Source organism: Mustela lutreola, chromosome 15 (assembly GCF_030435805.1).
Source record: "Mustela lutreola isolate mMusLut2 chromosome 15, mMusLut2.pri, whole genome shotgun sequence".
Classification (NCBI taxonomy): Eukaryota; Metazoa; Chordata; class Mammalia; order Carnivora; family Mustelidae; genus Mustela; species Mustela lutreola.
The window spans coordinates 55,680,600-55,695,634 of record NC_081304.1 but is presented as its reverse complement, the minus strand read 5'-3'; the positions used below and the strand labels follow the sequence as shown (position 1 = coordinate 55,695,634).

The window sequence follows — 15,035 nt, the reverse complement described above, 5'->3', positions numbered from 1 at the left end:
GTGTTTGAATACGTAGCATTCTAAAGTCACACTGTGCAAAAAGGTATATGGGCAGCACTCCTCCTCCTCTTCCTCCCCTCCACTTCCTCTAGGTCGCCGATCCCCCTCATTTCTGAGCACAGACATGAGCGGATGTACATTTACATTTGCACACATACCTTTCCTTATTTCCCCTCCTTTCTCACACAAAAGGTAGCATACTGTATCTACTTGAAAGCCATATTTTTTTTTTTCTGTACTGATGGGTCCTGGAAATCATGCCGTATCCATTTAAAGATATCTTCCTCATTTTTTTTTTTTTTAAATATAGCTGCATCATGCCCTGTGGGCTATACTATAGTTTGGCCAGAGGTTGTTTATATTATTTTATAATTCCAAATAATACGGCATTGAATAATGTTGGGGTTTTGTACTGTTGGAGGTCTGCCTTCTAGGTACATTCCTAGAGGTGGGATTTCTGGGTTAAAGGTAAGTGCTATGGGGTCAGGTTAGATGTTGCCCCATTTTCCCTCCACAGAAGTCCTAGTTTTTTGCAGCGCCACCAACGATGGACGAGAGCTTCTCTGGTGGAGCCAAAAGATGGCACCCATGCATTTATTTTCTCTCTTTGTAATTAACTCTCCCAATTCCTGAACTAATGTTTTGGGTTTGCTGGTAAGAAGCAAATACTAAAGAGAGATTATCCCTAGAGGTAAAGTCTCCCCCTGCCTTTTTTTCTTTTCCTATAGATGGAATTCATTCCAGAGAAGCCCAGGTATGGTGGAGGTAAAATATTTATCACACTAACATTCGAGTTCGAGATCATTGCCAGATCCTTTATACATGATGCATTCATTCTTAAATATTTTTTATTTCTCACTTTGTTTGAGTAAATCCTTAAGTTGCTCCCCCATTCTGAGAGATGAAGCATGAGAGGCTAACTCCTTAATTCTTTCCGTAACTGTGACCCTCTGCTGTTTTTATTGGTGAGTGATCGAATGGTTGAGTTTGGAATTCACGGGTCACGGCAATTTCTCCTCACATCCCCTCAGATGCGGCGCTAAGACATCACCTGAGACATCATCTGAGGTCTACCTGCTTCCGGCCACCCCGCCCCCCACCAAATCTTTCTAGCTTGGATTCTAATTTCTTTCTGTTTGGATCTCTTTAGAGATCAAAATTTAAGTTATGATTCCCATGATTCCCACCAACTTTATATTCCTTTGACCACTCCTACCCAACTCAGTCAGTTCTAACCTCATACCACCATCATTCCCACAAGCTTCCCTCTAAATGTTTGCTATCCAACCCTCTAATGGCTGTTAGACAGTAGACCTCTGAACAGTACTAATGAGTGTCTTCCTGGAACATCATCCAGTCCTTTGGTGTGGTTTCCCTTTGTAGGTCCAGCGCCATCTTTCCAAACTCTTTGACAATATGGCGAAGATGCAGTTCCAGTTGGATGCTGGTGAGCAACCAAGCAAGATAAGTCTTGGCATGTACAGCAAGGAAGGAGAGTATGTGGCCTTCAGTGAGCCCTGTGACTGCAGCGGTCAGGTAGAGTAGAAGTCCTGTTCCCTCCCTCCTCATCCCCCTTCCCTCTCAAGTGTCTGCGTTCAAATACAGGCAGCCTCAACCTTCAGCATGGCCACCTTGACCTTGGGCCAGAACTGCTGTCTGTGTCCTGGGACTGCCAGCTCCTCTTCACTTGAACCGACATCGAAGAAGCTCCTAGTTCCTGCTCTCCTCTCTCCAGGAAGGACACATGTCAATATCCATCTGTCTTTCTTAACCAAAGACCTGTATGGAGAGGAATAAAATGCACATAAACTACTACCCTGTCAATGAGAAAAGGACTTTTAAAATGATTAGCAGCACTGGGAGGCTTTAACGTGACAACCCCCGGGGCACCCCACAGGGGAATCTGGCATGCTGACATCTTCCCCTGGAGAAAGTGCTCTTTGAAATCAGCCACTTTCCTGAGATGTCATTTCTCTGTACAAATACAGCACAGAGTCCCTTCCCCCCACAACCCCAGCCTTGGGAAAGCCAGATCCCACCCCACTCCAGGAACTACCACCTCTAAGTCTCCCTTGTGCAATTCAAGAAGCACAAAACATGGGATGGTTCCCTCCTTAACCCTCTTTCCGGTCCTCTTCCATCACTGCTAAAGTATAAGCCCTTCTTTGTTTCTTATGCTAAGCGATCCAACACAGCATTGTCCCGGGGCTTCTAATTGAGTCTAGCATCATACATGGAGAAAAGATCTTTTACAGAGGTCTCCCTTCATCTACGTGTTTCTTAGAAAGCAATTCTAACTGCAGGAAATGATCAGACATTCTTAGTTTTATAAGAAGTAACCCTGGGGTTTGATTCTGGATGTATCCTTTGGTAGACCAGAAAGCATTTAGTTGGAAAATATAATTCTGGCTGACATCTCCATCCTCAGTGTGGAAGAGCTTGTGAGAACTCAGGACTTACTGACCTTGCTCAACCCAGATTAAAACTTCCTTAAATGAAGCCTCCTCCTTTAACCTGCTGCTGAAACCTGTGTGTTCCAAATGGGCCTGTTGTTTATTAACTGAGCCTCATTCTCACCCATCATTGTCCTGGGTCCAGAAACAAAATGGCTCCCTATGCCTTATGGGATGATCATACCTTCTTCAGAACCCAGCTTCTCACTCAGAGTTCTTTTTCAGGTAGAAATATGGTTGAACCGTGTGCTTGCCCATATGAGGGCCACAGTGAGGCACAGCATGACAGAAGGTGTAGTTGCCTATGAAGAAAAGCCAAGGGAACAGTGGCTCTTCGACTATCCAGCTCAGGTATTCTAACCAGGACCTTCGTTGGTCCCTGTCCTTTGCTGGGTCCTCTCTCTCTGGGGCCTCCTTCTGCCTTCAAGGGACACCTGATCTTAAATTCACTATGTGCTTCACAGTCAGGAAAGGCTGATCTGTGAAGGGGGTCAGCCAGAGGGAACAGGGGACTTAGCCATGACGCACTCCAACTCTTACCTTGGAGAACCAAGGGTTGGCCATCTTTACTCTCATGGCTACCATAGGGAGAAAATGTAAACCATTCAACTCATTGAGCCAACCTGCTTGGAATGTCCCAGGATCTTCGCTGAGCACAGGTGACCCCCAACAGGGAACGAGACATCCTAAGATATCATAACCCTGCCCTAGTGAATCTCAGACTGACGTGGAAGTCAGTCACTTACCAATGAGACCTGGTACTCTGGGAGCACAGAGCCAGCTAGTAGGGTTCAGGAACCACCTCTTTCCTTCCCCCGCTGAGGATATGACATAGAAGCTGAGATTTGAAGTAGGAGCAAAGAAGTTAAAGATGGAGGGAAAGAGCCACCAAGCATGGGGAGTGCCATGAGCAAAGTCTCGGAAGCAAGAAAGAGCATCTCGTGGTTGAGGAACTGAATGTGGTTGCAGGAAGGGGAGGAGGGAGTGAGAGGCAGCAGATGGGCCTGCAGAGGAAACTCAAAGCCAGTTCTGTGCACCACATGAGGGAGTCTGACTTGCTTCTGAGATGTATCTGAACCTTTTCCAGGCTTCTCAGGAGGAAGATGAGAGAAAGGCGTGAATTAATGAGAATTGTCTAGATGACTCTGGCTGCATGGTACCCTCTTGCCTTCCCCATTAGGGAAGGAGGGACGCTGGTGCTGGTACATTTGGGGGTTGCAGATTTTTCCTGGTAATTGAAGCCATAGGAGCAGAGAGGACCTCCCCCCATTTTGGAAAATACGTAGACGGAGATGAACACCCCCTTGAGCATCATGCAAAGATGGGGTCAGCAAGGAGGGGCCAGTAAAGCAGAATGAGAAACGGTGCCTTTTTAGAGAGAGGGAAAAGCAGAGAATGGTCATATTGGAAACCCAAAAAACTATCAGCAGGTGAGGTCACTCATGCCATGCACTTGGCAGAGATCAAGCGAAATAAAGAGGCTGAGGGGCGTCCATGAACCTGGTGTGGCCATGTCAGGGAAGTGCCAGGTGGTGTCATGGTGCCAGGGGGAGGAGAAGGAAGAGGAAGGTGGCAAAATGTTGGCATCAAGTGTAGACTTGGCAGCGAGTGTAGACAAAAAGAAGAAACGAGAAAGGGAGTCAGTACTGCGGAAGGGAAGAAATATTCTTTTAACTGTGCAGCTGACATGTCACATTCCAATAAGATCCCAATGAGATCACAGTACAGGCAGAACCGCGTGTCTAAACCCAAAGGCAAAATCAGATATAAGAGAGAAGGGTACATTTATATGACGGGTTTCTCTTTTTCACAAAGGGAATCATTCCTGTCAGGATTCCTGTTTACCCGAATCAGAATTTTGGGCCAAGAAAATGTGTTGCCTCCTGCTATTCTGACAGATCAAATGATACAACAGATGATCGATGCATCTAAATTCTCTACCATGAATAATCAAAATTCCGCCTTTTCCATCTTAAGTTTCTCAGCAAACAGAGGAAACGTTCATTCAAATCCCTTTTCCCATTTATTTAATTTCAAACCTCTGAAAGACCCAAGTCCTGTTGACCACAGTGAATTTTGCTGTAGTTCACCTTGGTCTTCAAAAGTAGGCTTTTTAAGGTGATAGGTTTTAAGAATTAAAAATTACATGTTGCAAAAGCATTACAGACAAGCAAAAATATATCGCAAGTGATCATTGCTGGCTTGCTAAGCTAGAACACTCAGACCACAAGAAGTTCAAGAAGAGCGGAACAAAGTCTGAGTGCTCTTGAGATGGTCAGTCAGCATATTGTTAACCTCCTAAGAGCAGGAAAGATGCTTCACCTGGGCTGTAGAAATGGAAAGATCAGTGTAGCAATTTCTAAAAGCCACTGACATTGACCAGAATGACTCTGGTTGTTTTCAACCAAACAATACATTTTTTTTTTCCCCAAGAGTAGACTGCGCTTTCCCCACTTGGAACCACTTCCCATCTCCAAGGAGATGGAGACAAGTGGCTTGCTTAGGTTAATTCAGTCGGTTCTGACCTCATACATCATCATTCCCACAAGCTTCCCTCGAAATGTTTGGTATCCAATCCTCTAATGGCTGTCAGACAGTAGACCTCTGAACACTACTAATGAGTGTCTTCTGGACACATTGTCCAATCCTTTGGTGCGGTTTCCCTTCATAGGTCTAGTGCCATCTTTCCAAACTCTTTGACAATATGGCAAAGATGCAGTGGAAGAGGGTGGGGAAGGGCTTACGTCACCCATGTGATTCCATTCTGGCTCTCACTGGGGGTGCATGAGTGGGCTGGTTTGGGAGACAGTCCTGGCGATGGCTTTCCTAAGTGGCTTCTCATGCCACAGGTGGCCCTGACCTGCACTCAGATCTGGTGGACCACAGAGGTGGGCATTGCGTTTGCCAGGCTGGAGGAAGGCTATGAGAACGCCATGAAGGACTATTACAAGAAGCAAGTGGCCCAGCTCAAAACCCTCATCACCATGCTCGTTGGCCAGCTCTCAAAAGGGGACCGGCAGAAGATCATGACCATATGCACCATTGACGTGCACGCCCGGGATGTGGTGGCCAAGATGATTGCTCAGAAGGTGAGTCCCAGACCTGCAACCATAACTACCTTGGTGGGTAGTTATGCCATGAACAGTGGCATAAGGGAGAAGCTCACATACAGCTCAAACATGGGGGTTGCAGATTCTGTGGCAGCCAGAGAACTGGGAGAGGGTCATGGTGGCTATCCCCAGCATCAGAGCAGCTCGTTGTCTCTGTGCCCTGGTGGGCTCCTCTTGCATCTCCTGTGGCCTGCAGGTCCTGTGCTGCCTGCTGGACAGTGACTCACCCCCAGTACTCTGCACCCTCTCTCCAGGTGGACAGTGCTCAGGCCTTCCTCTGGCTGTCCCAGCTGCGGCATCGTTGGGACGATGAGGCCAAACACTGTTTTGCCAACATCTGTGATGCACAGTTTCTCTATTCCTATGAGTACCTGGGAAATACGCCTCGCCTGGTGATCACACCTCTGACGGACAGGTGAGCACAGGCATCAACGCCCCCACCGGGAACCCGACTGTGGTCTGCCTCAGGCCAGCTGTGGTCAACCATCACTTGCTACTTGTCCGCAGAGGTGGAGGGTTTTGGCCCCACCACACAACACACGTAAAAATCAAACTGGAAAGCTGTAGGGCAGGGGCCTTCTCAGAACGAACTCCCAAGCAAATCAGGGAGCTGTGATTAGTCTTGAGGAATTACTAGGGAGTCACACACACCTGAATCCTCACACCAGGTCTAACACATATCAGCTACTTGACCTTGAAAAGCTTGACCTAATTCTTGTTCTTGGTTCTCTTCTCTGTGGAACAGAGTTAGGAACACACACCTCACATGAGGTTTGTAAGGACAAAAGATAGTAATGCTGTAAGGAGTTCAGAATATCATAAGTGCTCAGTAGATGATCTTTTATTACTGTTCTCTTTCTTTTTTTTTTTTTTCTTATTTATTTGAATGAGAGAGAGCACAAGTTGGGGAAGGGACAGAGGGAGAAAGAGAAGCAGACTCCCTGCTGAATAGGGAGTCTGATGCAGGACTCGAACCCAGGACCCTGAGATCATGACCTGAGCTGAAGGCAGTCACTTAACTGACTGAGCCACCTAGGTGCCCCATTCCTATTTTCTTACCAATCGTCTGGCACATTTCTTGAGCACCTCTCACGCTGGGAATCCGATTAGAACCAGGGACTCCCTGCCATGAAGGAGCTTATAATTTTTGGAGAACTGTAGCCTCTGACATTCATATTAATTCATGAATGAATGAATTAATTCATTCATATTCATTCAATGAATGAATTCACACCAGACCCCGAAGTAGTCACTGGGCATACAAAGGTGACTAAAACCTTTCCTGTCCTTAAACTCCTATTCCAGAGAGGTAAATAAGACCTACACAGATAAAAATATACATAGCCCAAGGGGAACGCATGCAGGACCATAGGGTAAGATAGGGCTCACAGCCATTTGCCACCAATTTCCAAGCAAGTGACTTAGCCATAGGCCCTCCGAGCACTGGAGATCCTGCCCATCACAGGAAGAAGAGGACAGGGAATGCACCAGGGAATGGGTGGCGTCCGATCTGGACCTGGGAGGAAGTATAGGACTCCAACAGCTTCGTGGTAGGTTAGAATGACTGCCACAGGGTCCATGCAATTGTACAGAAATCTGAGTGTGCGTTGTCACTGTTTCTGGTGAGAGAGTCTACGGCATCCATTACTTGTGAAAGTGGTCTAGGATCTCCAGAAGCAGAAGAACGACTGATAAGCAGTCTGGAAAATGGAATTTTGTGTGCAAAGGCATGGAAATGGGAAAATCCAAGACCTGTTCCTGGAAGAGGGGGTAGACTCTTGACTTGGGGGGATATGGTTGGTCATAAGCCTGGTAAGATGGGTCAGAATCCTGACTAGAAGGTATGAATCATACCTTCTTTACCCAGTAAGTAGTGATCAATTATTGGAGATTCTTCATAAGAGGAGCAAAACAATGAAAACTTTTTACTTTTAGGAAGATTTATCTGATAGCACAGCCTGGGCAAAGGAGAGCGAGGATGGACTACTGTAACTCTGTTGAGATTTCTGTAAAGTCTACTAAGAGTGCATGGCCTTTTCCCTTCTATTTCCATTGAGTGCTAAATCCCTTCTTCTCCAAACTGAGTCACGTACCTGAATGGCTGGCTTGCTCTAAGTAAGTGACTTGCGGTTGGCGAAGACATTGTCATCATCTGTAAAGGTTAGAATGGCCACACAGAATCAGTGTCCTCTTTTATTTAATTTTCTCCTGCCACCTGCCTTCTGGTCAGATCCTCAGTTGTGTTTCCAAGATACGCTGAGTGGAATAGTGATCACGGTACTCATGGGACGAAATGGGATGTGGGAATATCCCAACATCATCCATAGAACCAGACCTCATGGTTCATCTCTCCTCTCTGCCCCCATGCTGTACATTTCTTTAATTCATCTTCCTACCCAGTCTGGAAAGATCTACCCAGAGTCCCCCTCAAACCTTTCCATGTTTACTCTTAGATGCCATTTTTTGGGGGAGTTAGGAGCCCACAGAAGCCACATCATTGTCTCTGGTCACTCCCCACTGCACTTAGACTAAAATCTGAATTCCCTATGGGACCTAACAATTCCTGTCTGCTGCCCCGACACCTCAGTCCCTGCACTCCAGCCCCACTGGCCTCCTTTCTGTTCCTTGATCCCCTTAAATTAGAACCTTTTATACATGGGTGGGGGGGGGGGTCCCTTGTCCAGGAATGTCTTTCACATGCTCACTGTTCCATAGTCACCTTCTCATCCTTTCATTCTGTCCTCAGACCTGAGGAGAACTTCCACAACCTCTCTTACTAAAATCCCGCCTCACTCTGCCTCCTCACACACACACAGCAATAACCAAGATGGTTCCCAGTGTTTACCTTCTTCCTAACATCTCCCACATTCTGCAAACACCTTGCTTGCTTGTTTGTTGGCTATATTTCCCTTTGGAATGGAAGCTCTTTCCCATCAAGGAGCTTTGTCTGTCTTGTCCATTGCTGTGTCACCAGCACCTAGCAGACCTTGAAATTAGTATGTCGAATGAATGATTGGTGGTTGAGTATTGAAGACCCAGACTGTGGGAATAGACAGGATCAAAAAAGAGGTGGACTCAGGAGACAGGCGGAGGACTCGTGCCTTGGCTCCCAAAGAAGGAGGAACAGCTACTCTGTCTTCTGCTCTGAGCTGGGGACTAGCAACTCCTCCAGGCCCCAGCTTAGGACAAAAGGCAGAGAGACATCTGTTCCGAAAGAGACACAAATTTCTCTGCAGCTGGGACAGTGTTGGCAACAGCAGGTCTTGGGGGGGTTGGCCATCTTAGGGTTGTACTTGGCCTTCACTCGGGATCAGTCCCTTCAAGGCACTCATTTGCTGTGGCTCAAAGGAAAGGTTTTCCCCCCTCACACTTCATTCAGAGTGGACCCTCTCATGTGTCTTTGTCTTAATAGTGACTCTCAGTAAGACACCAGCCCTAAGCAGGAAGGAAATCTGGCCCAGTGAGTTTGGCAGTGAGTTTTTCTGCCAGCCTTGGAGGAGAAGCTAATAGTTGGGGAATTTACATCACTTGCAACAGAATGATGAAGCCATTTTATATTTGAACCATTCAATTAATGTCTATCTCTTGCCCTAGACTGTATGTTACGTGGTGACATTGACCTTGATCTACTCGCTGCTCTGCCATGTGGGACCCAACACCACATGGGGCACCTGATAGGCATTCAAGAAATTCACTCCTTTAGCAAATTCAGTGAAACGATTTCTGAGACTTGAGTATGTGTCTTAGCTTCCTTATACCTGTCAGAACGTATCTTCTTCCTTTCTGCAGACATATCAGATGTTATCATTCCAAGTGATCAAAGTGCAAGACTTTCCGTTTCCCTGAGCCTTCACACCCGCCCAAGGGTCGGAGAAGATAATTGCCTTGTTTGAGTTTAGAAGCCTGTAGTACTCTAAAGCCAAACGCCTTCGAGAGAGGGAGAGGGTAAAGCTTTGACAAGGAATTATCTCTAAAACAGGAATTTATCACCCCTTCTATGGAACAATGCAAATAAGAACTAGAAAGGAACATTTCCTGCAAATAATGGTGAATACTATGTAGACCTTGACCTCGTTTTGCACCTTACTTGCTTTTCTGACAAAATGGTACGTCGTGAATATTTATATGTAAAATTCTATTTTCTCATTGACTTCCATTATTCGCTCAAGAAATGTTTTGCCCAGAAAAAAAAGAAGAAAAGAAAAAGAAAATGGCCTTAGCACAGAGAATCACATTTTAAAGAGCGTTCACCCTTTGCTGGTGTGTAGCCTAAGTACATTTAATTCTCTCCTGCCGGAGGAATTAATCAAATGGACAATTGATCCATACAACCTTTGCACATTCATTAAAAGCATCCCCGCATTACAGTACATCCGACTGATTATGCCTATTTCTTTGGAATTTCCCACTGCCCGGATGGGACCTGAATATGTAAGTGAGTGCAGTGGCTTCACCACCATCCGGGGGCTCGGGCCCAGCACTAAGCTGAAGAAATAAATGGAAATGATTTTTCAGGCTGAACAAAAGCAATTCACATAAGTTGTTTCTCAACCTTTGGATGACCTCCTTCCCCCCCTCCCCGCCCCCATAACTCCCCTCCCGTCACCTTCACACCCAGCCGCCCCTTTCTGCCCTGCGCTGTGCTAAGTACTGTTTTAATCAAGTGCTTATCGAGTTAGAGTACCTTCTAATTTCTCAGGAACTACTGCAAGCAGGTGAGATATAATTGACCCAAGAGTCTTTGAAGGTGATTGGCTGGGGAAGGGCACAGCTAGCAAAAGTCCTGCGCTTTCCAAGTTTCTATCGCAGTTTTTATCAGAAAACTTAGTGCTCTGCAAGCCAAGATGTAAAGTCGTGCAGAGATAACCATTGTTAATATCTAGTCTGTTAACTTCTGCCTGGAGATTTTGACAAATAGCAATTGCCATCATATGCTTTATGTAAAAAAATGGTAGATTGCTTTTTTTTTTTTTTTTAATTTATTTGTTGGAGAGAGAGAGAGAGAGCACAAGCAGGCAAAGGGGCAGGCAGAGGCAGAGAGAGAAGCAGGCTCCTGTGAGCAGGGAGCCTGATGCGGGGCTTGATCCCAGGACCCTCAGCCAAAGGCAGCGGCTTAACCCACTGAGCCGCCCAGGCGTCCCTGTCTTTTTTTTTTTTTTTTTTTTAAACATAACCTTGTATCATCTGTGTGTTCTCGAAACATTCTTCTGAAACACTCTAAGAACTGATTTACCTTCTCTTCACAAGCGTCCCATCATTTCTGTAACACACCCATAGTATGAAATGTTTGAGTCACACCTAAGCCTTTTCTATTAAAAATGAATCTGCCATGAACTTCCTTATACTTTTTTTTAATGATATTTCTCATTATTTCTCGAAGAGAGATTCCAGGACGCAGAATAATTAGATGACACATACTTTAAAATTATTCTTGAAACAAGTATCATTACCACTCTCACTGGCCGTTTATGAGAATGTTCACCTCTCAACATCCTCACCAGCATTCAGTGTTACTTTTTAAAGTATTGTTAATTTTGTACATCAGTATAGTATCTCAGTTGGATTTGGATGTCCTTAATTACTCACAGGCTTGAGCATTTCTATGTGTTTATGACTATGAGATTTTCCTTTCCTGTGAATTATTTATAACTGTCATTGCCCTTTTTATTACTTTTATGTTTAGAAAGCCCCTGCCATTTCAAGATCAACTTAATATTCATTATATATTTTAAAGATTTTACTTATTTATTTATGAGAGAGAGAGCACACACAGGCAGAGGGGCAGGCAGAAGCAGAGGAAAAGCAGGCTCCACACTGAGCAAGGAGCCCAACCTGGGGCTCGATCCTAGGATCCTGACCTGAGCCGAAGGCAGAGGCCTTAACCCACTGAGCCACTCAGGCATCCCAATATTCACTATATTTTATTGTGATTTATTTTATTTCTCCACTTTTCAGTGTCTTTGGTAAACTTTTTGACCATTGAGTTAGATGAGTGTTCTTACCAAAACATTTTTGGTTATGAGTGATAGTAGCCAAGCCTAAACTAACATAAACAGAGGGAGGACCTGTTTGAGTCTAGCTTGTTCCGTGTAGAAGCTCCGGGCCCAGAAAGGAACTCTCAGCAATGGGACACTCTCCTATCATGGCTCTTGTTTCCTTCTGAGCATTGTCTTCTTTCTTGCATGGGTTTTCTTTGGATAGTAGCAAGGGTGGTCTCCATGCCCATGACTTTGGGATTCCTGGTCCAGGAAGAAGAGGGATCCCTTCCCTGTCTTTCTCAGCACCATAGGGACCTATGGTGCTGAGAACTCCTTCAGGGGACCCTGATGTGTCCCATTTAGATCCCGTGTCGATCTCTGCATCCATTACTGGAGCCAGTGAGCTCAATCATTTTGCCCAGCCCTAGCCTTGTGCCCATGCCTGGGAAGGTGGGAGATACTTTGATTGAAGGCCATGTAGACAGAGGGCTTTTACCATATGTGTGCGATCCTGAGCAAAAAACACCCACAGAAACGATGGCAGGGAATACTTTATTTCTTTGGTTTCTAAGTAACTGATGGGCACATTTTTTAGTGAGTAATATGCCATTTCCCTCACCCATTTATGATGTTTGCTCTACAAGTTCCAAAATTCTGAGTTACCACACTGTCTCAAAATGTCTGTTCTGTCTCATCTTCATGCCCAGCACTGTGCCATATTATTTAAAGACTGTGCCTTTGTCCTGAGTTCTATTTATATAGTTAAGGTCCCACATCATCTTTTATTTTTTATTTTATTTTATTTTTTTTTATTTGATAGAGAGATCACAAGCAGGCAGAGAGGCAGGCAGAGAGAGAGGGGGAAGCAGGCTCCCCACTGAGCAGAGAGCCCGATGTGGGGCTCAATCCCTGAGATCATGACCTGAGCTGAAGGCAAAGGCTTTAGCCCACTAAGCCACCCAGGCGCCCCCACATTATCTTTTATATATGTATTATATATATATATATATATATATATATATATATATATATATATAAATTTTTCTTTGCTCTTCTATTTCTTTTCAAATGAACTTGAATCATTTTTTTTTCTTAAAGATTTTATTTATTTATTTGACAGAGAAAGACATACTGAAAGAGGGAACACAAGCAGGGGCAGTGGGAGAGGGAGAAGCAGGCTTCCTGCCAAGCAGGGAGCCTGACGGGGGGCTCAATCCCAGGACCCTGGGATCATGACCTGACCCAAAGGCAGATGCTTAACTACTGAGCCACCCAGCCACCCCTGAACTTGACTCATTTTTTCAAGTTACAGAATATAAATGGTTAGGGTTCTGGTCAGCAAGCCTTAATATCTTCCAGTTAATTTGGAAGGAAGAACCATTTTTAAAACATGTGATATTTTTATGTTGCTCCCTATCTTGAACTATGTTTGAATATCTTGCAGTTACATCAGAAAAGCGTCTAAGTATTGTTATATGGGTTTTGAGTATTCATATTATCACTAGGTGTTCTTAAAAATGCTGTTGCTATATAAGGTAGTTTTTTCCACAATATATGTTTTTAAACAACTTGATCGAGGTTTTTTTCATGCATCAAAAAGTTTTACCCTTTCCAAGTACGCCCCTGAATGGTTTTTAGAAACTTTACCAAGTGGTGTAAGCATCACCATAAATCAATTTTACGGCATTTTTTATCCTCCTCCATAAGATTCCTGATGCCCATTTATGTGCCCATTCCTGTCCCCAGCCCCAGAAAACCCACTTTCTGTCTCTCTAAACTTGTCTTATTCCAGACATTTCTTAGAAATGGAGCCATACGATGTGCGGCCCCTCGTTTCCAGCTTCTTTCAATTTACGCATAGTCCCGGGGCTTCGTCCGTGATAGAGCATGTGTCTGTAATCTTTTACTTTTTATTTCTGAATAACATCCCATTTTATAGACAGGACACATTTTGTCTATCCAGGCACCAGCTGATGGACACTGAGGTTATTTCTGGTTTGGGGCTATTAAAAATCATGCTGCCGTGAACAAGTCTTTGTGTCGGCGTAAGTTTTCATTTCTCTTGGGCACATACCCAGGAGGGGAATTGCTGGGTGGTATCACTGTTTCATGTTTAACTTTTTGGAAAGCCACCAAGCTATTTTCCAAAGTGGTGGAATCATTTCACGCCCCCACGAGTAGCGGAGTATAAGTGTCCTCCTTTCTCTACAGCCTGGACAACTTGGTTGTTATCTCTCTTGTTTATTACAACCATTGAGTAGTATCCATTGAAGTAGTATCTCGTCAGAGTTTTCACTGACATTTCCCTAATAAAGATGTTGAGCACCTTTTTATGGTCTCATTAACCAATTGGAGATCTTCCTTGGCATAATCCCATTCAAATCTTTTGCCTACTGTTTGATTGACCTCTTTGTCCTCTCCTTGAATTGGAAGAATTCTTTGAACCTTCTTGTTATATTGCACACGTGTTCGTAACTATCCTGTCCCGGTCTCCTGCTTACCTCTTCTCTTTCTCGATGGCGTCTTTTGAAGTGCAGAAGTTGCTAATTTTGATGAGGGCCAATCTGTCTGTCTTTCATGCACCATGCTTTAGGTGTTGTGGCTAAGAAATCTTTGCTCAATTTCACCATATCTTTCTTTATCCCTCTTTTTACTCGTATATAGCAGAACACTGATTTTTATAAATTCACCTTTTATTCTGCCCATCTACTGCCCTCTGTTAAAAATTTGAAGAATTTTGTTTCAGATTCTCTTGAGTTTTCTTTGTGACTTCTAGAATGTCCACTTATATTCGAGACATACAGCATAAAGCATAGTTGTACCAACTCGGGTTTCATACTAGGTATGTTGTCATTCTTTTAAGATTTATTTATTTCCTTTGGGGGGGTGGGGCAGAGGGAGAGAGAATCCTCAAGCGGACTTCCCATTGAGTGCAGAACCCCGGGCAGGGCTCAGTCTCATGACCCAGGAAGTCATGCCTTGAGCTGCATCAAGAGTTGGATGCTTACCCAACTGAGCCACCCCGGTGCCCCAGTGTGCTATTGTCTTCGCTAAAGAGATCACTTATCAGCCAATGCTCTCAGCTCTTTCTGCCATGTTTTGAGAGCGACATTTACCAACTAGTGTGGGCAAAGAGAAAGATGAGCACTGGGTGACAAAGGAGCTCAGAACCAAATGACATAAGAAACAGATCATAGAATCGGGGGCATCTAGGTTGAGGACAGCATTTGAAATTTAAATATTCAAGTGTTATCGGACGGACAGATTTGTTTTAGGCTGATGCTGAGGATAGTCTTCTGTCGATGGTGTTTCTCATTTTGAGCCTGACACCTCTTAAAAGCCATGGATCGGTTCAAGTTCACGTTGTTGGGTCAACCCCATCTTTTTCTTTTTTTTCTTTTTTTTTTTTAATTTAAAGATTTTATTTATTTATCAGAGAGAGAGAGAGAGGAAAGAGAGCGAGCACAGGCAGACAGAACGGCAGGCAGAGGCAG

General features: G+C 44.6%; 1 protein-coding gene across 4 annotated transcripts in view; it reads left to right on the top strand.

The window, feature by feature from the left end:
* DNAH9 (dynein axonemal heavy chain 9) overlaps positions 1-15,035 on the top strand; it is a 321,088-nt gene that overhangs the window by 86,891 nt on the left and 219,162 nt on the right. For all 4 annotated transcript variants that reach the window (XM_059150223.1, XM_059150226.1, XM_059150225.1 and 1 more), the window contains 4 exons: positions 1,384-1,536; positions 2,679-2,804; positions 5,303-5,542; positions 5,818-5,978. In XM_059150223.1, coding sequence (XP_059006206.1) covers positions 1,384-1,536; positions 2,679-2,804; positions 5,303-5,542; positions 5,818-5,978 — 680 coding nt within the window. The remainder of the gene's footprint in view (positions 1-1,383; positions 1,537-2,678; positions 2,805-5,302; positions 5,543-5,817; positions 5,979-15,035) is intronic.